The sequence below is a fragment of the Scyliorhinus torazame genome, chromosome 6, assembly GCF_047496885.1.
Source record: "Scyliorhinus torazame isolate Kashiwa2021f chromosome 6, sScyTor2.1, whole genome shotgun sequence".
Classification (NCBI taxonomy): domain Eukaryota; kingdom Metazoa; phylum Chordata; class Chondrichthyes; order Carcharhiniformes; family Scyliorhinidae; genus Scyliorhinus; species Scyliorhinus torazame.
In genome coordinates, this window is record NC_092712.1 from 183337040 (window position 1) to 183364766 (window position 27727).

The following is a 27727-nucleotide window of genomic DNA, read 5'->3' on the forward strand; positions in this document are numbered from 1 at the left end:
GACACTTTTCCCTTCGGCAGGTCACCCCTTGGCTAGTGGGGCTACACATCTCTGAATACCGGAGGGCCTCCTATTGATCCTCCAGAGTCAGGAGCCCACCATTATCCCTGATAAGATGGCAAGCCTGCTCTCTGGCTTAGAACATAGAACATAGAACATTACAGCGCAATACAGGCCCTTCAGCCCTCGATGTTGTGCTGACCTGTGAAACCACTCTAAAGCCTATCTACACTATTCCCTTATCATCCATATGTCTATCCAATGACCATTTGAATGCCCTTAGTGTTGGTGAGTCCGCGACTGTTGCAGGCAGGGCATTCCACACCCTGACTACTCTCTGAGTAAAGAACCTACCTCTGACATCTGTACTATATCTATCTCCCCTCAATTTAAAGCTATGTCCCCTCGTGCTGGACATCACCATCCGAGTAAAAAGGCTCTCACTGTCCACCCTATCCAATCCTCTGATCATCTTGTATGCCTCAATTAAGTCACCTCTTCACCTTCTTCTCTCTAACGAAAACAGCCTCAAGTCCCTCAGCCTTTCCCCATAAGATCTTCCCTCCATACCAGGCAACATTCTGGTAAATCTCCTCTGCACCCTTTCCAATGCTTCCACATCCTTCCTATAATGCGGCGACCAGAATTGCACGCAATACTCCAAATGCGGCCGCACCAGAGTTTTGTACAGCTGCAACATGACCTCATGGCTCCGAAACTCAATCCCTCTACCAATAAAAGCTTTTCATTGAAGATTGCATTGGGTGTGTCTGAAGCACGCTGTGCGGGGTCGAACCCTGGAATGAAGTCTAATTTCTGGTTCCCAATCACTCCAAAAATGTAAATTTATGGAAATATGGAATTGCAAAGAAATTATTAATCGTATTAAGCAATACAGGAGGGAGTTAGGTCACTGACAATCTAATTGCATGTTGTGTGATGGGTTAAATATAACTAAACTCTCCAGCACTCACTGAGCCAGGTGAGAAAATGCGCCCAAGCAGTTATTGTTTTTACTTTCTAAAAGTAATTAGTGGGATAAACACTTTGGAAAGCACTTACTTCTGAATAAGTTCTATAACATCTGCCAAGTGGATCCCCAAATCCACATTCGGAATTTTCATTTAATGTGCCTGATCTACTAAATGAAATCTCCAGTTCAACCAGAGACATTCTTCTCAACCCGCTTCTAACGCATTTTCAGTCAAGAACAAAACTTAATGCGGGCTTCCCCAAGTTGCTTTATCTGTATTTCAAATACATTAAATGTTGCCTCTTGTTTAGATTATTTCTCTTTTGTCCAGCAAAGTTTTGGTTATTTTTTTCAAACTCCAATGATAATGGGCGGGATTCTCTAAAAATGGGGCTATGGCCCTACTCCGGCGGGATAACCGGCGCCAACGACTCCGGCATTAACGGCCCCCGAAAGTGAGGAATTCTCACCTTTCTAGGGGGCTAGGTTGCCGCCGGAGTCGTCCCCGCAACTCCAGCCGGCGCGAGTTTGCGTATGCGCGGAACGGCCGGCGTGATCTCGTGCATGCGCGGACCGGCCACCGTATTTTCGCGCATGCGCGGGGGTTCCCTTCTCCGCACCGGCCCCTGGGCAATATGACGGAGCCCTACATGGGCCCGGAGTGGAGGAAAGAAGGCCCCCACGGAACCAAACAGCCCACCTGCAGATCGGTAGGCCCTGGTCGCGGGCCAGGCCACCGTGGGGGCCCCCCAGGGGTTGGATCCCCCCGCACCTCCCCCCCCCTCCCAGGATGGCCCCCGCACGCTTATGTTACGTTTTGCCCAGTCCCGCCGCCTCCGCCCGGGGATTCTCTGACCCGGCGCAGGGTCGGAGAATCCCGTCCAATACTCACACAAATACCATGGAAGTATAAATGGGCAGAATTCTCTCAAAATGGTGCTATGTCCCACGCCCACGAGAAAACAGACACGAATCACTCTGGGCTTTTTTCTAGAAAGTCCAGAGTGATTCTCCATTTTGCAGGGGGGGGGGCGCTAGCAGGGCACCGGAGTACTCCACGTAGCTTCAGATGCCGATACAGGACCCTGCACGTCCGGCTGCGGGTCCGCGCATGCACGCGGCGGCCACCTGCGGCGGTGACCCACGCAACATGGCGGACCCACACAGCAAGCCGGCCCCAACAATATATGCCCGTCCTAGATCGCGCGCAAGCCGATTGGTGGCCCCCGATCGTGAGCCTGGCCGTCCTGGAGGCCCCTCCCCGCACCCCCCCCTCCCCCCCGGCCCGGTGATGGATGACCCCGCCCCCCACCAAGGCGGCCACGGACTGGGTCCGCAGCCCTCACTCCGAGCTCCCACCGGGTGGAACCATGAGTGAACCACGCCGGCGAGAACTCGGCCAGCTGCCGGCGGAGAATCGCCGCGGGGGCCTCTTTCAATGGCCCCCGACCAGCGCCGCGTCGAACACGCTTGCACGACTGGCAGCAATTCTCCGGTCCATGAAGAATAGCGGGAAGGTGTTGGACCTGATCGCGTGTCTGATGCCCCATTCTTCGCCCCCGCACCGAGCACGATTTCGGCTCGGAGAATCCCTCGGAGAATATGTTCAGCCCACACCAATAAATTTCTCAGGGAGCACAATATCAGAATGTTAAATGAATCTTGTCAGAAACAACTGTTTTCGCGTACAAGGTAACTAATTAGAAACATTACCTTTTTACTTAAGCAAACATAATGGGACAGATTTTTGTTTTAAATTTAGTTTGAAGTGAAAATCAGGGTTAAGGATCAGGTGCACATAATGAAGTTAGCTTATTTTTCAATTAATTTAAATTGCAGAAGTGAAATCGTCCTTGCCAACTCTTTCTCCTCATCCTGTACTTGGAGGATCCAATGAGAAGAATTCCTCCCCTTCAAATCCAACAAAAATCACACTTTGTAATCAGCTTTTGAGCAGCAATTTAAGTTTATTTTTATTTGGAGATGCAAATCAGATATGATAAGCATACCAAACAGCTGAATATTAAGTCTGAGAATAATTTCTAACTGTAAGGTGTAATGATAGATAAGAAAAATTACTGTCCATCATTCAGAGTAACAAACGAGTCCAATCTTCACGGTGTTGAAGATAACAACAATTGTCAACTTCTGGGTAATTCTGCTTCTATTTTCCATTTGATTCGATTATCATATTTTTTTTCCAGACAGTTGCTTTGGGTTCGATTCCAACCTCGGGGTGACTGTGTGGAGTTTACACGTACACACCGTGTCTGCGTGGGTTTTTTCCAGGTGCTCCGGATTCCTACCACAGTCCAAAGATGTGCAGGTTTGGTGAATTGGCCATGCTAAATTGTCCCTTAGTGTCCAATGGTTAGATGGGATTACGGGGATAAGGTGGGGAGTGGAGCTAGGTAAGGTCCTCTTTTAGAGGATCAGTGCAGACCAGAGAGGCCAAATGGCTTTCTTCAGCATTGTAGGGATTCTACGATCCTATGATTCTCTGATACAATTCAGAATGATTTTGTCAAGCTGATAAAATATTGCTCTTGGAAAAGTTAAAATACTCAAAGCAATTATATTCTCTTCCTTTTTACTGTATGAATGCAATTGTATACTTTATTGCACTCACACAATATGGATTCATGGATTTCTGGAGTCTTAACTCAAAATGAACATTTTCCCTTGATGAAAAATGGAGCATGTACACTGTAATTTTAAAACAAAATGGTGCTGAAATGTCAGGTCATCTTTACTTTTCTGTCATATACACTGAATTACACTAGGACCTGGAGCTAATCTTCAATTCTGGGCAAGACAGTAAAATACCCCCAAACCTTTAGGATAAAAGTGCAACAGACCTTTCCTGTGGATTAATGGCGGCCTCTATCAAAATAATTAAAGAAACTGGTTCACAATACTTCTTGCAAACATTTTGGTTTTGGAATGGAATTCTAAAGAATAAGTATGAAAAAAAAAATTCTATCATAATGATAATGAAACTCAAGACACTATCGTGCATCAATGACCCAGTCACCATAAACAAGTGTGACAACAATGGATATAAACCATCTGGTCAAATGACAGAAACTAGGGGCGAAATTCTCCCCCAGCGGCGGGATGCCCGCCGACTGGCGCCAAAGCCGGCGCCAATCAGACGGGCATCGCGCCGGCCCAAAGGTACAGAAGTCTCCGCATCTTTGGCGGTCTAGCCCCAACATTGAGGGGCTAGGCCGACGCCGGAGGGATTTCCGCCCCGCCAGCTGGCGGAAATGGCGTTTGTTGACCCGCCAGCTGGCGCGGAAATGCGGCGCATGCGCGGGAGCGTCAGCGGCCGCTGTCAGTTTCCCGCGCATGCGCAGTGGGGAGAGTCTCTTCCGCCTCCGCCATGGTGGAGGCCGTAGCGGAGGCGGAAGGGAAAGAGTGCCCCCACGGCACAGGCCCGCCCGCGGATCGGTGGGCCCCGATCGCGGGCCAGGCCACCGTGGGGCACCCCCCGGGGTCAGATCGCCCCGCGCCCCCCCCCCCCCCCCAGGACCCCGGAGCCCGCCCACGCCGCCTGGTCCCGCCGGTAAATACCAGGTTTGATTTACGCCGGCGGGACAGGCAATTCCTGTGCGGGACTTTGGCCCATCCGGGCCGGAGAATCCAGCGGGGGGTCCCGCCAACCGGCGCAGCCGGATTCCCGCCCCCGCCCAATCTCCGGGAACGGTATTCACGGCGGCCAACGGCCATTCTCCGACCCGGCGGGGGGTCGGAGAATGACGCCCTAGTTTTCTGATCAAGTACATTTAATAAGACATATTTGTGGGGCAGTAGAGAGAAATATCCAGATCAGCAGCAGATCGATCAGCAGGCAGATAATTTGGGTTAACCTTTAACTGTCTATTTGAAGAACCAAACTAGGTTTCTGTCACAGGGGTTCAACTGTACCCGACTGCAGCAAAGCAAAATATACCTTCTACTGAAAGCAGTAAACTACTGTGAATACATGCATCTTTATCAAACTCCAGATTCTATTTCTTCAGTCGAACAAAACATAATCACAGGCCTACAACATTTCAAGAATTAATGTTGGGAGAAGCATGTGTGAAAGTAAATTTTTTGGACTTTTAAGTGCATGCTACCTCTCTTGTAATCATCATCTTTTCTTGAGTGTGTGTGTCTGTGTGATTGTGTGAGTGGGTACAATTGTGAATAAATTTTGGGTGTTTAGAATAAAAATTTACTATTTTTTAAAGCTTTCAAAAAAAACTTGTAATTTGTCTGTTTTTAACAAGTACAGCACAGGACTTAAACCACATTTTTGGTCAGTCAAGAAATGGGAGAAGGGAGAACCATCCTACCATTTCTCCCCTGTCTGTTATAGTTTTAAATGGAGAAACCTTAGCATAAAAGAAACTTAGTCCCAGAACAGTGTAATGCAGCTTCCCCTTAATATAGTGTTATTCGCATATTATTTAACCAAGTGAATTTTGTAGTATAATGCATCATATTCTTACACTGAGTTACACGCAGAAAAATACAATTTTCATGATGTTGAAGTAATTATACATTTAAATTGATAAGTGTGTGCAGATAAGCAGGTACTATCCTGGGAACTTGCATATCTTGAAAGGAGCTTTCAACTATCTCAACCTTGAGTCTAGATTACTGCATTCACCAAACCTGGTGACCCTAGTTCATACACAATGAAGAATGCATCAAAAACAAATAGTTATGCAAGCTCTTGAGTATCTTCAGCTTTGTCCATGGTTGGCTACAATTTTAGCCCAGGCTCTTAGATTTTTCCCTATTGCTCAACTTCTTTATGAGTCAAGCTCTCGGTAGAATGCCATGTTTGAATGGCAAAAAGTCTTTCAGTGTCATCTAGAGTATCTGATGAAAGTTATTCTTACTTAGCTGACCGCCTTGATCCAAGAATTTCTTGGGCGGTATCAGAGTCACACCACATAAATTCCAGGCAATGAATTGTGTCTACAGGATAAAGCCATATCAGTCCCCCCCAACTTCAACAATACTGCAATCATCAAGTTCTTCACCACCAGCATCCTGGAAACCACAATGGCCAGAAGTCTAACTAAACCAGTAATATTTTGTAACACAATAATAATCTTTTATTGTCCCAAGTATGAAGTTACTGTGAAAAGCCCCTAGTCGCCACATTCCGGCACCTGTTCGGGTAAGCTGGTACGGCAATTGTACCCGCGCTGCTGGCCTTGTTCTACATCACAAACCAGCTGTCTAGCCCACTGAGCTAAACCAATCCTGCTAAAAGATCCAAACAGTGATCTGCAAGGCACTTTGCAGTGACTGGCTCATCTCCTGACCCTTCAAAGCCTGTTCATTGTCAATGAGATCAAGTCAGCTGCAACACTCAAGAAGGTAAACATTAATCAAGAAAGAGTAGTCTGCTTGGTAAGCACCCCGATTAGCCACCTTTTCATAAACAGTGCACTGTGACTGCAGTGTATAACATCTATGGGATACACTGAAGCAATTCACAAGCTTACTTTGATGGCATCTTCCAGCCCCCAAAAAGATAAGAGAATTAAGATTATCGAAACATCAATATCCCCAAATTTCCTCCACGTGGCATAGATTCATGGCTTAGAAGTATCACACAGCCTTCAAAGATCAAAATCTTACCATTCCCTACCGAATACCATCGTCGGAACATAGTCACAATAAGATCGCAATGATTCAAGAAGAAGGCTCACCTTTATGTTCTCAGGATAAATAGAGATGAGCAATAAATGCACGCTAGTCAACACATCACCTACATTCCAGAACTTTTAATTGAAATATGTATTTTCTCCTCTCCCAAACAACCAACTTTATCAACATTTCTATTTTAAGTTCCTTGATCTTTAACAATCTCATCTGATAAACAACATTCAGCTTTGAAAACTTGCCTATGACTAGTATTTGTTTCCTCCCACAAGTCCCGAAAGATGTTCTGTTACGTAATTTGGACATTCTGAATTTTCCCTCTGTGTACCCGAACCGGCGCCGGAATGTGGCAACTAGGAGCTTTTCACAGTAACTCCATTGCAGTGTTAATGTAAGCCTACTTGTGGCAATAAAGATTAGTATTAGCGTTAATACTCCCAAGGGGACAAGAAGGTGACAATTTACTGTACTTACTCTGGCAGTCTTGACACGATGCCGGCACTGATGGAGGTCAGTGCGTCATTCATTCGAAATACAGTTTGACTCTTGTGAAACCAGGTGATCACGAGCTCTATGATCATTAAACCCACAAAATAGGGTGTAGCCTACAAAACATAAGCCAGATTTTTTTGTTAATCCATCATTCAGCAATTTATCTGCATCACTGAGCTGCAAATGAATGATTTGCAGTAGCACATGTCAGGTATTCAAGAATTTCCTGCACATTAGGAATGAGATCAGTGGCTACAACATATTACATGGTAGAAATTATACTTCAGTGTTTGATGGTGATAATAATAAAACGATGTATCTCAATTAGTCATTGTGGAATTCATTAAAAAATTATGAAATAACAATGATGAGCCAAATACAAACTGCAGGACCCAATAAACTTTAAAAGAGTAAGTGATAAACAAGTTAAGAAACAGCCATCACCCATGCCAAAACCAGAGCCCACGGCTGCTGGACTGACCGCTGAGTATCTGCCCCATCGCCTCCATCACCCTCGGCCCAGACGCAGAAAAAACTCTGCCACAGGAGATTCAATGTCACCGGACTCAAAGACCCTGCAAAGAATGAGCTGCTCAGTTGGTGCATCACAGCTAATCTAGCAACAACCAACGAGCCAGAGCTGCAGAATGCCCGCAGCGCCTACTTTGCCTTAAAAACTACCATAGTTAGCACCTGTGAGTAAAAGCTCGAGCTCTCAACCAGGAAACACCAAAGCTGGTTCAACGAGAACGATCAGGAGATCCAGAATCTCTTTGACCACAAATGCAAGGAGCTCCTGAACTGGCAGCTCCACCAAAACTCGAATGAGAGGAAACAAGCCTACAGGCAACTGAAGGCTGAGGTGCAACAAAGAACTCATGATCTAAAGAACAGATGATGGGTGGAAGGTGCACAGGAGACTCAGCAAGTCGCTGACAACTACAATGTGCGCGGCGTCTTCAGTACAATTAAAATCATCTGTGGTCCGACTACCCAGGGACCCACTCCGCTGAGAGCCAAAAATGGAGAGGCGCTCACCAAAGACAGAGAGTCAATCAGCACCCACTGGAGAGAGCACTTTGAGGGCCTTCTCAACCAAAACACAGCGTTCAACACAAGTGCCCTCGCCACCACCCCGCACCACGCTACCTGCCACAATCTCAGCGTAATCCCAGCTCATTGCGAGGTTTAAAAAGCCACCAAACAGCTGAAAAACACCAAGGCATCTTGGACAGATGGAATGCCCAGAGAAGTATTAAAATGCAGCAGAGGTGCACTCTCGACAAGAATCCACAACCTCCTCACCCTTGTCTGGAAGGGAGAGAGCATGCTGGGTGATCTCAGAGATGCCTTAATTGCGACTATCTTCAAGAAAAGGGACAGGTCCAACTGCGGAAATTACAGAGGGATTTCACTACTCTCTGCCACAGGAAAGGTCATCGCAAGAATCCTCCTCAACCGTCTCCTCCCAGTGGCTGAAGAGCTCCGCCCTGAGTTTCAGTGCAGCTTCCACCCATCGAGAGGCTCAATGGACATGATCTTCAGCGCGTGACAAATCCAGGAAAAGTACAGGGAGCAGCATCAATCTCTGTACATTTCCTTCTTCGATCTCACAATGCCTTTGACTCTGTCAACCATGAGGGATTGTGGAACATCCTCCTCAAATTCAGTTGCTGCAGAAATTCATTACTATTCTGTCTGCTCCACAGTAACATGCAAGCTGTGATACCAACAAAATCACCACAGACCCAATAGGTGTACAAACTGAGGTCAAACAGAATTGTGCCATCGTACTAATGCTCTTCGCCCTCTTCCTCACAGCAACACTCCACCCCATCATGTTGAAGCTCCCCGCTGAAGTGGGCATAACTGACCGGACAAGTGGGAAACTGATCAACCTCCAACGCCTCTGGGCCAGAACTAAGACCACACCAACCTCTGTCACCGAACGGCAATACGCACACAACGCCTGTGTGTGTGCACGCTCAGCAGCTGAGTCGACTCATTCACCAAGGCAAATGAGAGAATGGGCCTTAGACTAAACACCTAGAAAACAAAGGTTCTCTACCAGCCCGCTCCTATCACACAAAACTGCCTCCTGACTATCAAGATCCACGGTGATCCCCTGGACGATGTGCTAGCAGACATCAACAATGCAATCCAGCATCGGCTCCAATGCACCAATGCACCAGTGCAGTCTTTGGATGCCCAAGGAACAGAATATTCGAAGACTGAGATGTCCAATCCAGCACCAAGCTCATGGTCTACAGAGCAGTCATGGTCCCGCCCTCCTGTATGCATCAGAAACATGGACAATGTACAGCAGACTTCAAATTCCTGGTGAGATATCACCAAACGTTGCCTCCGCAAAATCGTACAAATCCACTGGCAGGATAGGCGTACCAACATGAGCGTCCATTCCCAGGCCAATATCCCCAGTATCGAGGGATTGGTCATGCTCGCCCAGCTGCGATGGGCAAGCCACGTTGTCCGTATGCCCGAAACAAGACTCCTGAAACAAGTGCTCTACTCCGAGATCCCCAATGACTAGCGACCAGTAGCAGGGCAGAGGAAATGCTACAAGGACACTCTGAAAGACTCCCTAAATAAACACAACATCCCCACCGACACATGAGAATGCGCAAACTGGAGAAGAAGCATCCGCGAAGGTGCCAATCACCTCGAGCATCGCAGGGTGGAGCACACAGAGGCCAAGTGTAAACAGTGAATGGAGAGCGCAAAATCCAGAGCATTCCACCCACCCACCCACCTCATCAAACACTACCTGCCAAACCTGTGGCAGTCTGCGAATCCAGGATTGGACTATTCAGCCACCGCAGAACCCACCTCCCCGGAGTGGAAGCAAGTCATCCTCGACACTGAGAGACTGCCAAAGAAGAAGAGTATTCATTTATATAGTACCTATTTTAACAAGTCTAAAACATCATTGGAGCTGAAAGTTTATTAGGAATTGTGACAAGTGTAGAGGCTGTTTCAATGCACCTGGATGTGTCCATCGTTTCTCCAGCACCTTTTGGTGCCCTCCTCCTCAATTGTAGGACAAAAAGATTAGGTCTCGTTGCTCCCACTTGAACATAACATTGTTAATGTCTCAACTTTAAGATATATAATAAAAGTAAATTGCTCATTAAGTTCAGTAATGACTTCAGCATTGCAATCTTCCATTTTAGATTGTCTTTGTACAGTTCCCCAAATAAATTATACATGCTATGTTCCTATCTGGTTGATAACCAGAATGTTAACAACATAAAAATACTAAATAATTGTTAATTAAAAAATAGTTCATAGTCTTACTAGTTCATCAACTGTACACATCTCCAGAAGCTCCCAGTCAAGATTACCAGCACAGCTTATGTGAGTCTGCTTTTTGATGGTTATTTGGCTTAAACTCATTTTCACAACCCTCCCAATCCCTGGTGCCTTCAGTCTTCAAATTCATTTTGTCAGTTTCAAGTCTAGAATTTATCTTGATGTCCTTCCATGTTTTGGAACAGGTTTATACTTATAAATCTGTAAAGTTTGAGCAAATGCAGATTTTAAACAATGGGGGATTTTTTTCTGCCCTTCATATTTGTCACCAAATGTCAGCATTTCCTGGTGATCAGATGTTGGAAAATTTGCAATTCTACCCAAAAAATATATATTTTACAATCGCACCTCGGTAAACTTCCCCATTTCCTCCTGACATGATGTTAGTCCATTTTTTGTTTTCAACATTCTGCTCCTTCGAGCTGAAAGAATAATTTGCATTGATATAGGCGATGTCCACAATCTCAGAACATCCTATAACACTTTGAAACCCACAAGGTCATTTTTAAGTGTGGTCACTGTCGTAATGAAGGAATTTCACCGGGAAATTTATATACAGAAAGATCCCAGAAACAGCAATAATATAAAGATCAGATTGTGTGTTTCAAGTGGTGTCACTTCATGAATAGCCTGAACACTGGATTGACTCACCAGCTCCTCTGCAAAATAGCACCATGGAATACTTTACATCCATCAAAGGGGGGAGATAAAGTAATGCCGCATCTGAAGGAAGGAACCACCAGCACGGCAACATTCCCTCTGTACTACATTCTAGTATCAGCCAAGGTTGAGTATTCAACCCTTTAGAGTGGCCACCATTATAATCTCTCTTCTATTGCCTGCAATGTCATGTTGTTGCCAGTTTTGTGGCATAGACACAGACCCATCAGGAATGGGTTTTTAGCTAATATAACTCCTTTCAGATGATCTCATCAACTAAAAGGTAAGATATGCTCTCCAAATGCCTTGGACCAGTTTCAAAATAAAACACAGAGGTGCAATTTTCCACATGGGATTATAAATCAAGTTTTATGCAATTTGGCTTTATGATTTACCATTTAATCTCTGGTATCATTCTGGCAAAACTGAACTATGCCCCTTTTGAGATCAATATTTATTTCTTGAGTTTCAATGCCCAAATCAGAAGGCAAAACTCCAGAAGCAGTCTGAGCAAGGTTGCAATTGAAACATTGGACCAAATCTTCCAAAGAGTGGCAATCACTATTGGATTGAAACTCCACTCCTTTTTTGTTTTAGCACAGCACCGGAGTTCTGGATTTCACATGGACATCCAAACTAGGCCGCTTCAGAAACGAAGAACATAACTGTTCTCACAAGTCTTCATTTGCAGGGCAGGAGCATGGGGTAAAGCCAAGCCAGGCTCCCTTCTTATGATACCAGTTGCTGTATTTTGGTAAGTCTTCATTCACTAACATGATGAAAAGCTTTGAGGCATTTAAATAGCTTTTCAGTGTGATAGTGAACAAGTGTGCGTGAGATAGGATGGTTGGTATCATCTTATTATGATCGAAGCACGAGTTGCTCATAAGGGATTGGGTAAACATGTTATGGGTTTTCTTATTAAGACCAGGCATGTGCGAACAGTTATACGTAAGTATAACACTTGGAAACATCAGGGGCTGCATTCTCTGGCAGCGGGATGCTCCGTTTTGCTGACAGCCCGGGGGTTTCCCGACATACTGAAACAGAAATGTGGTGCGGTGGGATGGAGGATCCAGCCCCAGAGCTGTGTGTGTGTGCTCTGCTCAATGCACAGAAGAAACTAAGACAAAATCACATGACATGCTTCCCTTCTGGAGTAGTCACGCCCTTTAATAATAATAATAATAATCTTTATTGTCGCAAGTAGGCTTACATTAACACTGCAATGAAATTACTGTGAAAAGCCCCTAGTCGACACATTCCAGCGCCTGTTCGGGTATACAGAGTGGGAATTCAGAATGTCAAAATTACCTAACAGCACGTCTTTCGGGACTTGTGAGAGGAAACTGGAGCACCCGGAGGAAACCCACGCAGACACGGGGAGAACATGCAGTCTCCACACGTGACCCAAGCCAGGAATCGAACCTGAGACCCTGGCGCTGTAAAGCCATAGTGCTACCGTGCTACCCAATGGTAATATGCTTTAAGACACCAGCCCCTTTCTTTTTAAAGATACTTCAATCTCTTTCAAAGAAATATAACTATTTTCAATACATTTTCATGGTTAGTTACCATTACATAAGTGTACAGAACGAATGAATCTATGAGTCTCTAACGTGGAAAGGTAATAAGCTGGTACACTCATATCTTGCAATGGGAACCTTGTCTTGACGTTTCTTTAATGCCTCGCAGTGATCAATGGGAATTTTATTCTTGGAAGTTGTTCCTGATTGCATTTGGAATCGTGTAATGTAGTGGTTGAAGAGCTGATGGCTCCAATATGTCCTTACATTTCACCATTGCACTTTCTATCCAATGACTTCATAAGACCTTGGTTCTGAAAAAATCCTTGTCATCTTGGCTGGTTGCTTGATTGCTTCTGTGGGAGATGCAAACTTATTGTCCTAACTGTAAACTTGACAATTCTGCACCTTCACTTTTATTGTGCATATTCATCATCTTCTCTTGTATTCTCTATTTTCTGAGAGAATAGAATGGTTAAGAATAGGTAAATGTGCACACACTGGTCTGCCAGACATGAGCTCTGCCAGTGATGGAATGGATACAGGTAAAGACATCACTCACAGATGTAACGTTGCAACATGTAGATCTTGTTTGGTCTGTCTACATTTGAGAATTAGGAATTTCACGAGCGAATCATTCATTCAGCTAGGGCATTGGATCCAGTGGAATGAGGAGAAGTAGTGTGATCGAGATACCACTTCTCATGAATATTCTGAAATGCTTTACCAATAAATTATGGACTATTATCCATAATGATCTTTCTAGGTATACCAAATAAACTGAAAATGGAACTCAAGAGTGTGGGCAATAGTTGTGTTTGATGTATTATGTAATTGTTGAATAATGGGGTCCTTGGTAGTCAATAATGACTATAAAGTATGAGGATGTGTTTTATTATATTGGGGGGGAAACATTGTGTTATTCAGCACGGTAGCATAGTGGTTAGCACAATTGCTTCACAGCTCCAGGGTCCCAGGTTCGATTCCTGGTTTGGGTCGCTGTCTGTGCGGAGTCTGCATGTCCTGCCTGTGTGTGCATGGTTTTCCTCCGGATGCTCGGGTTTCCTCCCACAGTCCAAAGATGTGCAGGATAGGTAGATTGCCATGCTAAATTGCCCTTAGTGTCCAAAATTGCCCTTAGTGTTGGGTGGGGTTACTGGGTTATGGGGATAGGGTGGAGGTGTGGGTTTGGGTAGGGTGCTCTTTCCAAGAGCCGGTGCAGACTCGATGGGCCAAATGGCCTCCTTCTGCACTGTAAATTCTATGATTCTGTTAAGAAAGCTGTGCATGTACGTGTGTGTGTCCGCATGTGTGTATGTGTGTGTGCACATGTGTATAAACTATTTAATTAAGCTGGGGAAGATTAGTTGAGACAACTTGCCTGGGGTAGCTGAGAGGTAAAAGGTGATAAAAGTATTGAATGCATTAATTTGTAATAATGAAGTAGATTCCTGGTGATCAGGGGCGTCATTCTCCGACCCCCCGCCGGGTCGGAGAATGGCCGTTGGCCGCCGTGAATCCCGCCCCCGCCCCCGCCGAAGTCTCCGCTCCCGGATATTGGGCGGGGGCGGGAATCCGGCCGCGCCGGTTGGCGGGACCCCCCGCTGGATTCTCCGGCCCGGATGGGCCGAAGTCCCGCCCAGGAATTGCCTGTCCCGCCGACGTAAATCAAACCTGGTATTTACCGGCGGGACTAGGCGGCGTGGGCGGGCTCCGGGGTCCTGGGGGGGGGCGCGGGGGGATCTGACCCCGGGGGGTGCCCCCACGGTGGCCTGGCCCGCGATCGGGGCCCACCGATCCGCGGGCGGGCCTGTGCCGTGGGGGCACTCTTTCCCTTCCGCCTCCGCTACGGCCTCCACCATGGCGGAGGCGGAAGAGACTCTCCCCACTGCGCATGCACGGGAAACTGACAGCGGCCGCTGACGCTCCCGCGCATGCGCTGGGAAACTGACAGCGGCCGCTGATGCTCCCATGCATGCGCCGCATTTCCGCGCCAGCTGGCGGGGCAACAAACGCCATTTCCGCCAGCTGGCGGGGCGGAAATCCCTCCTACGTCGGCCTAGCCCCTCAATGTTGGGGCTAGGCCGCCAAAGATGCGGAGCCTTCCGCACCTTTGGGCCGTCGCGATGCCCGTCTGATTGGCGCCGGCTTTGGCGCCAGTCGGCGGACATCCCGCCGTTGGGGGAGAATTTCGCCCCAGATGTTGGAAAATTTGCAATTCTACCCAAAAAATATATATTTTACAATCGCACCTCGGTAAACTTCCCCATTTCCTCCTGACATGATATTAGTCCATTTTTTGTTTTCAACATTCTGCTCCTTCGAGCTGAAAGAATGATTTGCATTGATATAGGCGATGTCCACAATCTCAGAACATCCTATAGCACTTTGAAACCTATAAGGTCATTTTTAAGTGTGGTCACTGTCGTAATGAAGGAATTTCACTGGGAAATCTATGTACAGAAAGATCCCAGAAACGAGATCACACTGAAGTAGATTTATAAGTAAATAGGTTGATTTTTGAAATTTCAATCAGGAGATAGGGACTCAACGTTTCAGCTGTTACGTTTCAAAGGAGAGTAAAAGACTTTTACAAATTTCATAAGTTTCATAAGTAAACAAGGGAAGGTTATTACGTTTCGTTTGACCGAAAAGGGGAGGCAATATGAAAATATGGAACATTTTTATATTTTGGAAAGGTTGAGTTCAAAGAGGTGCTGAGGACAATGGCATGAAAGGAAAACAGGCTATTAAAGGAAAGATGTAAGGCTAAGTTGTGTGGGCTGTGTGTGGAGATATCCTGGGACAAGCTTTGTGCTAAGAGAAGGTGTGAAATCTGAAGCAGACACCCAGGAACCAGGAAAGTCTTTGTTTCAGAAAGCCATCTTGTTCCTGAATATTCTTGGATCTCCACAGCAAAGTGGATTTGGGGAGAAGTGACAGCAGTTTTGTCTTGGATATTATTTTTAGGTGTTTCCTTGTGTGTCCTGACCAAGTGTGTTCTTTTGGAGAGATTTTATAAGACTGCTTTAACTGCGTATCTTTAATCTTGTGTGCTTAATTTTATTATCTTCTTGTCAATAAATCTTTTAACTTTTAAAATCCCCCAAATATTACTGGAAATCAATGCTTCTGGGATTGGTAGGTTTCTCCTTGTTTTCAGAATACAAAACAAGGTTATGATTAGTCAGACAAGTTTTCCTCTGGAATTTGGATTTATTAGCAAATAACATCTGCTGTATTCATTAACAGAAGTCAGTGCCATGGATATGGAAGTAGTCAGATGTGATTTGGGGCCAAAGATGGGTAGAAACATCATGTGGAATCAATGATATTTTGTGCTGCCTTGGTGTATGCTTTTAACATGCCTTACACCTCTTGACGATGACTTTGTCATTATTCATACCCAGCCAATAGACTGAGTATCTCGTGAGTCTTCTCATCCGATCTATGCCCACGTGTAAGCGATAAAATTCTTGAAGAATATCGGGGCACAAAGATTCCAGTATGATGACCTGCCTGCCTTTAAAATTGACTCCCCAGAAGATGCCTAGCATACCCGGTTAAGCTCCAAATGGTCTCATGTGTTCGTGGACCTGCTGAATTGAATCAGACCATCCTACAATGTCAGTTTTCCACAGTTTTTGTAATGTAGAATCTTTCACTATTTCTTCTTGTAGCTTCTGACATTTGTGTTGCACAAAATATACCAGATCAATTGTCAATGATGTCAACTTGTAAGATATATCTTGGCTGGGATTCTCAGAAATCACAGCCAAGTGTTGACGCCAGCGTCAAAACCAGCACGAGTGACGCCAGCATCAACGGGCCTCCAGGCCAAGACATTCTCCCCATCCTCGGGGGCCAGACCGGCGCCGGAGTGCTGTGCGCTGCTCCGCCGCCGAAAGCCGGTCCTCCACGGCTGGTGCAGGTCCGCGCATGCGCGCCACGGCCTTCTCCGCGCCGGCTCACAGGCAACATGGCAGAGCCTTACAGGGGCCCGGCGCGGAGAATTTTAACCTTCCCCCCTGGAATTAGCACGCCCATCAATCGGTTGCCCCCGATCGCGGGCCTGGCCACCGTGGAGGCCCCCCCCCAGAGTTGGCTCCCCCTGCCCCCCCACCAGGACTGCCCCTGCAGTCAGAACGCCAAGGTCCCACCTGGGAGGACCATACGCAAACAACGCCAGCGGGACTGGGCGGAACTTGGCGGGCACTCGGCCCGTCGAGCGCGCAGAATCGCCGCGGAGGCTGCTTTCAACAGCCCCCGACCGGCGACACGGCAACCACGCCGGCGCAATTGGCACCGATTCTCATCGGCTGCCCAGAGTCGGAGGGGCATGGCGGGATTCGTGCCCCCCCCCCGGCGATTCTCCAACCCGGCGCGGGCTCGGAGAATCCCGGCCCTTATGTTTTTGCTGTGTTAGTCAATCTGCTTGGTGTATTTGACGTGATCATTTAGTTACCTGGCTTGTACCTAATCTTACAGTCACAACCTTAAATCTTTATCAGAGACATTGCAATCTTGGTGGTGCACTGGTCAATGGCTTTCACCAAGTTACCTCCTGTGGCTTGTGGTGGTCTGTACCACAAATCTTTTGCCAAATAGATAGGTGTGAATATGCAGTTGGAGTAGCTGGATTGTGATATGGACAGGGCTTTTGAAGCAAGTGTAATTGATTTGCCTTTTTGTAGAATAAATGCTCCCAGAAAATTCTGTGAGGCATCTATCTCCAGGGTAGTTGTCTCCCTCAGATCATAAAATTGCAATGTTGATGCTTCTGAAAGTGAATGTTTCAGTGCTTCAAAGAAGCATTGGTGGTTGACCAGCCACAGGAAGTCACATCCTTTCTCAGCAATTCCATACGCGAGGAAGATTTTTAATTTGGAATGTATGGATACAGGAAATTATGAGACCTGAAAACCATCAAGATCTTCCTTATATCGAGGAGGCTTTAACATCCTCTATTTTACTTAAGTTGTGACGTATGTCAACACTGACATATTAAATTGACCTGCTGCACATTGATGTCACATTGCAGACCATTGAAAACCAATCCTTCACCATGTGTTGCATGCATCATGTACACATTTTGTGGTCATGTTTTCGTTCTGTTTGTCCCACAACAGCAGTATTATCACAAACACAAATGCATCCTGGCATAGTGCTTATTATGCAGTCAATGTGAGCTTAAATGACTAACAGACAGTCAAAAGGAATTGGTTGAAACCTGTATTATCCAAATGGGGTATGAAATATAGTAAGCTCTTGGGACTTTTCCTTAGATATACTGACAAGTAACTATGCTTGGCATCAAACTTTGAGACAAATTTTCAATCAACAAATCTCGGATTTAACTTTTTTAATGTGGGTATTTTGTTTCAAAGCATTTTGTTTCAAAGTATTTTGTTTAAACGTCAAAAATCAAGACATCCTCTCAATTATCCCTCCTTTTTCATGACACATGTGATTGAGCTGCACCAAACTGTGTGCTCTCGTACTCTTCCAGTGATTCCATCTTGCTCCATTTTGTATAGTTCAACCTTCAATTTGTCACTTTACGTGGATAAATTGATGTACGTCCCTGCTCCTGTAAACGTAAGATTGCAGCTCCCTTGAAACTGCCAACTTTGTCAAATCATTCTGGATATTTCAATATTAGGTCATGAACTGAGGTCGGTAGGAGTAGTTTCTGAGTTTCATCTGCCTGTGGCATCTGATTGATTCTATGGATTGTTAGTAGTGTGAGATCAAATGCCAGTAGACCTGGGCCTTTAGTTTCCATGATGTTGAACATCTGTGACACCCAGGAGGGTTGGTTTTACGTGCACTCCAGGACTATGGACCTTCCACACACAATTAATGCACAGACTTTTCAAATGGTGGGGCCCCAGACTCAATGGGATCAAAAAGAGAACCTAAAACTGCCCCGAAAGTAAGCAGTTTACTGTCCACCTGGCATCAGATTTCCTAAGTATTAACCTTATGACGTTATCAACGTGTTATTTGTGTTGCTGCACATCATTTACAATTATAGCACTTTTTTTCCATTGTTCATACTGTCTTTCAGAGGTTAGGACACCACAAGTGTAGATATTTGCAGAATCCCCATAAGTGTGTTAATACTGGCAGCATACCCAATCCAGAAATTTGAAAAGTACTGCACAATTGATACTCCTGTATTCAGTGATGCAGGAAATCACAATTAGTTCCAATCCTACCCTCTCCCAATGTCCACATTTGCATTTTGCAACAAACAGCACTGGAAACCCTGAATTAATTTCCCCCTCTCTAACTCAATTTCAGTGTCTCTCCTCCCTATCTAGATGACAGAAGCCAACAAAGCCCAGGTGTGAAAACAAACCTTGGTATATCTGTACCACACTGGTTGGTGCAATTACCGATACAGCCACAGTTATATTCAATAGTTTTGGTACTAGATTTGTAATACTAGCATTCAATTAACAAAAGTAATTCAATTATTCCTTTGCCAACTATCATACAAGATGAAATTTATTTTTTCCAAATTGTCAACATAAATTACCTTTGAGTTAATAGTTATGCGGAAATATGAAATAAACACATGACTACAGCCTACAAATTCAAATACGCAACCTCACATTTACAGTCAGGTTTCATTACTTATTCAGTTCATTTTGTGAGCATCCTTCACAATTACCCTTAAATGTTAATGGTATAATTAACAAATTCTCCGAGTGCTACATTTATGACAGACATAGAACACAAATAATTAACAAATGTTGGGCTTTACTCATCTGCATACTTTACACTGCAGACAAGCAATTCCTACAAGATTTACAATGTGAAAGACAATAATTAGCAGGAACAAAACAATGTAGCTTTTCTTTATTTGATTGCCAAATTTATGCATCTATAATTACTGCAGTCAAAGAAACATTTATTGTTCTGAATAAAACTTAGAAATGTCCCAAGGAGATCCACCATTTCTTCTTCAGCAGAGACAATTAAGCAATGATATGGATGCAAAACTCCAAGTCTCATGCAGGCACAACGATAAAGAAAAATAACCTAACCTATGACAGCTTCTGTATGATTACAATAGTAAGGGAACCTTCAACACATTCACAATTATGAATTCAATTTAAAAATGAACTCATTGCAAAGGAAATTCAAGAAGGTGGCATTAGATTACATAGGACAAAGTCAATAAAACAGCTGGTTTTAGCGCTACTACCGTCGAACAAGTTAAAAACTCTTCATTTAAGCAAATTCCTTGTTTGGCAATATCCTACGTGGAATTCAGGCTCTGAGTTTCAGACTGTGGCCTGCTGAGATTTTTCAGCATGTTCTGTTATTTTTTTGAGATTCCAGTATTTTGCTTTTATTTATGAGTTGACTCTGATCTTTTGATAACTAAATTTCAATGAGAAAAATAATACGATTTCATCCCTCCAAAGACAATTTGGGCTGATCGCAACACCATTATACTGAGCTGCCGTTACTGGTAACAAATAAATGGCTGTTGTAAGATCACTCCCTTGTCCAGTCTTCCCACTGGAAAGCAAATGCCAACTGAATTATTAACCAGTAAAGAAACTGTTTTACTTTATTTTCCCAACTATAAACACTATTTTTCAAAAAGTGCCAGGAATTCAATCAATACACAACCCTTTTGTAGTTTAATTTTCAAAAATATTTTTTAATGGCTCGCCAATGACAGATGTTGGTTATTTTCTGTAGTCAGGCTGCCAGTTATAAACAAAGTAGCCATACCCTTACAGAATAAGGTTTCTTTAACATGCCAATATCAATTTATTAAAAAAATAAACATGCCTCGTGATAGATTGTCCAATTATACACCCATTGGCTAAACAAGTCTAAGGAAATAAGCCAAGCTGTTACATAATGTAATGAAGCATCAAAGATCACTTGGAAAAATCTGTTTTTTGACCTTTCTGCTGTAGGTCAAAAACAAGCTCTTGCACAAGATTTCATTTCTGAATCTCTCTCATCTCTCTCTCTCATGGGAGAGAGAAATTAGAAACAGTATCATACGAATAAATGTACAAATGAAAAAAAATACAAATTGATTGCAGACAGGATTAAGTTAAAGCTCAGGAGAGATAAGGAAAACATCACTATAATTAGCTCAATATTATGATGAAAATATGCAAATCTAAAACCTAGTGGCAATAATGGACTCAAAAAGTTGATCGGATATATCAAAATTAGAATTTGGCTGCACCTCATTTCAGTATTCTCCGAGTGGTACATTTGTGACAGACATGGAACACAAATAATTATAATCTTAATCAGCAGCACCAAGCCCATACCTGTTAATACTAGAAATAGTATTCATTTATATAGACTTGAATACAAATTACAACATAGAGACATTTACCCACCCAATCCATGTTACAGTTTAGCTCGAGCCAAGCAGTAGTCCAAATCGCATGTCTCTCATTCTGTTCCCTTTACCCACCCCTTTCCTTCGATCACTCATTAACATGCATGAAAAACACAAACAACGTTGTGTGTGAAAGATAAAGAGGACCATCGTCTTGTCAAGGTTCTTGGCATGACATAATATTCCTGAAATAGCCCATTTTAAAATTGTTGAAACTCAGTATATTTGGCTGTTAAAGCAAATTCATAATGCAACACACACTACATCATAGTGTGATTTTTTGCAATGCACTATTTTTCAATAACAGACTCTTTGGCATTTCACAGAGACCAAGAGCCTAGAAGACATGTATGACTCATACCCTAACCTTAACCCAAACCCTAATGTACCCATCTATGACACTGTCAGGATCTTATGATGTGACATTGAACATGAATTCTGCCATTTTTTGCATGTTTATCAAATAAATAGATCTTCATAACCTTCAGATGGGAATGAATTTTAAGTTTGTATTCAGTTACAGCATTTCGAAAAAGCTCTCTCAGCAGTACAATGACATCAATTGTGTCATTATGTACTTGCGTGGCCAAAACTGGATGAATATTTAGCAGGGGTGCTCCTTTAATTTTAAACCCCTGTTCAAATATGCCTCCTGCACACGGCCACCTACAAACTGTTAAAACCAAGACCCAATGCGCAGTTTTCTACTTTGGTTGTGGCTCTGAATCATTTTCTGTAATCAATCACTCCATGATTTTTCTTGGCTTCACATCACCTAATCACAACTTCTCGACTGACCTTGCTTCTCCTTCCCTTTTACTGTTTCCATTGGCACTGCTCTCCTACTCCATTTTAGTTTCTCAATAATTATTAAAGGTATCTCATGTTCAATTGTTGCAGAAAGCCATATTTGTAACAATAAATATTTGAGTGTAAACTAGGTCAAAAGCACTATGATCATTGGATAAATGTTTATCTGTAAAAACAAATATCATAAAGCGCACGATGTGAAATAAAATAAAACAAATGGGATGGTGAATTTGACAGCCATAAACCATGACCAAACATTGTTTCTTCTATGTTTGTAAGTGTGTAGCATTGTTATGTTTAAGGATAAAATAAATCGGAAGAGGTTGTTGGGCAAAATCTATAAATCTAATGATATTTCAATGAAGCTCAGGAGGATCTATAATCATTACAAGGCATGTTTACTTACATGTAATAATCCTTCTTTCTGCAATGAAAAATATTGTACTCAATCCCTGTTAAATTACCTCCTTGTCAATTGAGATTTTGGGCAGGATTTCTGCAGAATTGGGAAATCTCCATGGACCTTTAAAAATGGTGGGCTGGGCCCAGATATGAAAGGCTTGCTCCCATTTCCACCAGAACCAATTTTTGCCATTAGAGAAAGGGGGCAGAGCGGGAGGTGATTCACACAGGAGAGAAATCTACACTTAGCAGGGCCATTGGAACTCAGTGCTAAGTCCAAACAGGCCCTATTTTGGCTGTTGCCAGGACTTCAACCTGCAGTACAGGAGTCATGACTTGATGGAGCAGTCAGAAACACTCTTGAAGATTGGATAAGGTCTGTATAACTGTTATGACCTGAAGTTTTTTTAAATCCCCTACTCATTAAACTTAAAAAAAGGCTGTACATGTCACTCAAAAAAACCCTCTGCTGGACTGCTTTGATTGACAGGACTACTGCTGTTGGTTCAAAAAAGTAGTAGCAACTGGTCCTCCAATTTCAATGGAACTCTTTGTCGATATTTCGCCAAGGGTTACTATTATGTCATTATCAATACTAGGCTTAGTTTCAAATGCTCAGGGTCCTGAGTTCACAGTTTGATTGATAGTTTAAAGAGCCTATTAAAGAATTAACTCTCTTTGATATGGGATCTGAAGAAAAAGTTGATTGTTTTTATAAACTATTAAGCGCTTGAGGATACTTAAAAGCGCTTGAATGGGTTTTGTGAGTGAGTGTTTGTTTCTCAAGTGTGTATGAATGAGAGATTTATTAGATTGTTAGAAGCTTTCTTTTTCATTTTCACATGGCACCTGAGTTCTTCCCATGGTGGTTTTTGGATGAATGATTATGGAGTTGACACGGAGGGTATGAGGAGCCATGGGGGTGGGTGAGGGGCATGAACTGCCATTAAAGTGACATAGAGGTATGAGGGACCACAGGCCTGTAAGGAGGTAATGGGGTGTGAGAGGATAGGGCAATGGGGTCTAACAATACCTAAAACAACTGGGACTAGGTCTCAGAGAACTAAGATGTGCCTTGTAACCCATCCGCTTTGACATTTGCACGCACCCATGGCTGCCTAAGCTCTGCTACTTGGGTTTGTGGGCCCAACTCTATCTTGCATTACCCGCCCACTGCTAGGGCATAAATCGTGTGTCGCAGGATACCTTTTATCGAAGTGGGCCTAGCAAAAAGCTACCCAACTTAGTAGCCAAAATCTGGCCTTTGCGCTGTAGTGGTGGAGCATGTGCTGCTGGCTAAAACACTGATGTAAAAAGAATGAAAAGCCTCACATTTCATGAAATCTGAAGCTTGACTATATTTTGAATTAAACATGGGACACAGTGAAACTGCATGTGAACAAAAGTGAAGTTAACCAAAACTAATTTCTGTCTATGAAGAATGTTTATATGTAACATTAAATTTATAGAACTATCACTGATATTGTGAAACTATATAGCAACAGATACCAACATGAATTATTTGTCTTTCTGCAACTATGATGGAAAGTAAAGTAGCACACAAAGTCAAACAGAAAATGGTGGAAATACTCAGTAGATCAGGCTGCATTTATAGAGAGAGACAAACAAAGTTAATATTTCAGATGAAGACTTTTCATCAACTCTGATTTTCTAATCTCACCGATCAAACTTTGGAATCTTGGGCTAAATTCTCCGCCTCCGGTAGCGGAGTTCCCAGTGAGGCAGAGAATCCAGCGTTGGGAAGAGGCGCCAATCTGTTTCCGATGCTCCGGACCCCTACTGGCGTGGGGTTTAAGGTTTGCGCCCGAGAGCCAGCGGGAGGATCCAAATGGGTCTTAATGACCTATTTGCATCCACTTAGCGGGCTGGCCACAATATTTTCTGGAACCGCGCGATTCTCCAGTCCTCTGGACCGGGAATCACCCAGGCCAGAATGATTACAGGGGCGAGATTCTCCGACCCCCCCCGTCGGGTCGGAGAATCGCCGGGTGCTGGGATGAATCCCGCCCCCACCAGTTGCCGAAGTCTCCGGCATCGGATATTCGGCGGGGGCGGGAATCGCGTCGCGCCGGTTGGCGGGCCCCCCCGCGCGATTCTCCGGCCCGGATGGGCCGAAGTCCCGCCGCTAAAATGCCTGTCCCATCGGCGTGGATTAAACGACCAACCTTACCGGCGGGACAAGGCGGCGCGGGCGGGCTCCGGGGTCCTGGGGGGGGGGTGCAGGGCAATCTGGCCCCGGGGGGTGCCCCCACGGTGGCCTGGCCCGCGATCGGGGCCCACCGATCCGTGGGCGGGCCTGTGCCGTGGGGGCACTCTTTCCCTTCCGCCTCCACCACGGTCTCCACCATGGCGGAGGCAGAAGAGACTCCCTCCACTGCGCATGCGCGGGAATGCTGTCAGCGGCCGCTGACACTCCCGCGCATGCGCCACCCGGAGATGTCATTTCCGCGGCAGCTGGCGGGGCACCAAAGGCCTTTTCCGCCAGCTGGCGGGGCGGAAATTCGTCCGGCGCCGACCTAGCCCCTTAAGGTTGGGGCTCGGCCCCCAAAGATGTGGAGCATTCCGCACCTTTGGGTCGGCACGATGCCCGTCTAATTTGCGCCGTTTTGGGCGCCAGTCAGCGGACATCGCGCCGTTTCCGGAGAATTTCGCCCCAGGTATGGACAAGAGCAGCCCTGATGTGGTGAACTTCATGATGGGCCAAGGGGTTAACTCATTAAGGGAGTTTCCCCCAATGTCCATCCGAGATCCACCCTCCCCGTACAATGCAAGACCTACCGACCCCAGCGGACCCCCCCCCCCCCCACACCCTCCACCAGACCCACTAAATATAGAGACCCCCGCAGACCCCAAAAATTAGGCCGCTGACAGGTGGACCCTCAGAAATTGACAGCACTTAACTCTGTTCGAAGTGTTTGATGTTTGTAAACATTGTGATTGGAGCACTTTAGAGTTACTCAACCGTAAAGAAGGATGACTGAATGAAAGCTAACAGCTGTGTGTGTGTGGAAGCTGTCACTCAGATCCTTGTAAGGGAAATGAATGGATGAACCTCCAAATGCCATATCCTGCCAACAGTATCATCATCCTCACACATTTCTTACTTCCGCACACTCCCATCGACAGATCTATCAACAGTCTCTTTCTTAAAAATAAATTTAGAGTACCCAATTCATTTTTTCCAATCAAGGGGCAATTCAGCATGGCTAATCCACCTACCCTGCTTATCTTTAAGTTGTGGGGATGAAACCCACGCAAACACAGGGAGAATGTGGAAAACAGTCTCTAACCATCGGGATTATCCTAACACCCATATGCTCCACCTCACCCTCACACACCAACCACTTCTGTAAGCTTCACAGCTTTTGTACACTATTATATTCAATTATGACAAGTACATCACCCAAACACATTTCAACATTCAAACACTTTTCCCTCTTTCTTTCAGGAACAAGCTGGTGCAGAACAAGAGGGAGCAGCCAAAGCCTAACGAGGACAAGCACAGCTCCATCTCCTCAGCCCCTTTGAAGAGACAGTGCTCAGCATTATGGTGCAGCCAGCACAGAGGCCATGGCAATAGCATCAGTGAAGTCATACAGAATGATGTGTGCTCCGCCTTAAGCACCTTTTGAAAGTGCATTTCACTCACATTCCACAATTCCATCTGATGTACAGATTGCAGATATTGTAATTGAGCAACTCTCTCTTTACACCTCCCACCCCCCCCCCAACCTTCACGCTGAACCCATTTTCATGCATTTATGCTACCAGGTGCACACAAAGTACTGACTGGTCAATGAGAGTGAGAGATCTCTGAGAAAGAAGCACCATCACTTGATGTGACAATCACAAACACCAACGCAGATAATGGAATTACACAGAGAGTAGAATAGGCATGGGATCAGCATAAAGCAAGTCTCCAGTTACAAGTGGGCTGCAATGAGATCCATGGCTAATAGATAGCGCAAGTCCCAGCTACCATGAAAGTCAGGTTGTAAATGAATTATTCTGCAGAGGTCTTAGATGAGGACTTTGATGGATGGCACGAAGGAAACTACTGATAGCTGTGCGTAAAAATGCCTGGTGCAATTGCAGGCCTGAAAGAGTACATCTTGTCACTGTCAAGGAGCACAGCTTACGAGCAGGTAATAGCAGGGACACTGGCATAGTGGCAGTGGGACCATGAGCATGGTGATCCTGAGAGAGGACAGTTTGCCACCGAGCTTTGCACAGAGTTTGAAGCCCATCCTTTCCAAGGTGTAAGTGTTGGTCATATCCATGAGGCCACTCGTGGACCCAACCATAATGCAATGTCTTCTGGCCAATATCCCAGCTTCCATTGCAGTACTGAGGGATGATAAATTGAGGAAGTGCAGAGCAACTAATCTGAGGACATTTTTAACAGGCGTTGGAGTCTGTTGGGACCCTCAGGAACAGGCCATCAAAAGTGACAAGGGCAGCATGGTAGCATAGTGGTTAGCACAATTACTTCGCAGCTCCAGGGTCCCAGGTTCGATTCCCGGCTTGGGTCACTGTCTGTGTGGAGTCTGCATGTCTCCCCCTGTGTGCGTGGGTTTCCTCCGGGTACTCCGGATTCCTCCCACAGTCCAAAGGGTTAGGTGGATTGACCATGCTAAAACTGCCCTTAGTGTCCAGAATTGCCCTTAGTGTTGGGTGGGATTACTGGGTTATGGGGATAGGGTGGAGGTGTGGGCTTGGGTAGGGTGTTCTTTCCAAGAACTGGTGCAGACTCAATGGACCGAATGGCCTCCTTCTGCACTGTAAATTCTATGATTCGATGACAATGTGCCAGCTGGCACTTCCCTTCCTCTTTCTCCTGAACTGCTCACCAAAGCCCAAGAGGCAAAGGTTGCACCCTCGTGATGGCCAGATGGTGTATAACTCAGCAACCCACCATGAATCAGGAAACACACTACAACAAAGATTGGAGAACGTTGCCCATCTGAGCTGCACATGCAGTGCAATTGTCAATATTCTGCCCCATGTTACGCTTGCTTCAGCCTAGCCCTCAAGTGTAGGAGTGCAGGCCATATTTGCCTAGGGTACAAAAGGAGATCAGCCCCGTGTACAGCCAGTAGCCCATATCACCATACAGCTACCCTATACTTCAACACGATGGCTCAATGATAGTTGGGACAACTGACCAGTGCAAGATGGCAGCATTGTGACAATTGCCAGGTTCATGGGAATTCACCAACATGATGGGCTGGGCTGATCACACATCGACTGCATAGTCAGAGAGTGAAATCCTTTGCAATCCATCGCCCCATTGAGAAGCAGCACTCACATAGTCATGTATGTATGGTCAATGGTTCCAACACTGTGTGGAAGCTCACTATTGTGGCAAAAACCATATTCTCACTCTTCCTGCCTCTGTGCTTAGAGGAGAGAAAATAAACCCTTTCTTGGGTCTCAATTATCATCCGGATCGAG

General features: G+C 45.0%; 1 protein-coding gene across 4 annotated transcripts in view; it reads right to left on the reverse strand.

Annotated features, from left to right (window-relative positions):
- The window catches only part of agmo (alkylglycerol monooxygenase), a 552459-nt gene that overhangs the window by 513361 nt on the left and 11371 nt on the right, over positions 1–27727 (reverse strand). For all 4 annotated transcript variants that reach the window (XM_072509152.1, XM_072509153.1, XM_072509154.1 and 1 more), the window contains exon 2: positions 7118–7248. In XM_072509152.1, coding sequence (XP_072365253.1) covers positions 7118–7248 — 131 coding nt within the window. The remainder of the gene's footprint in view (positions 1–7117; positions 7249–27727) is intronic.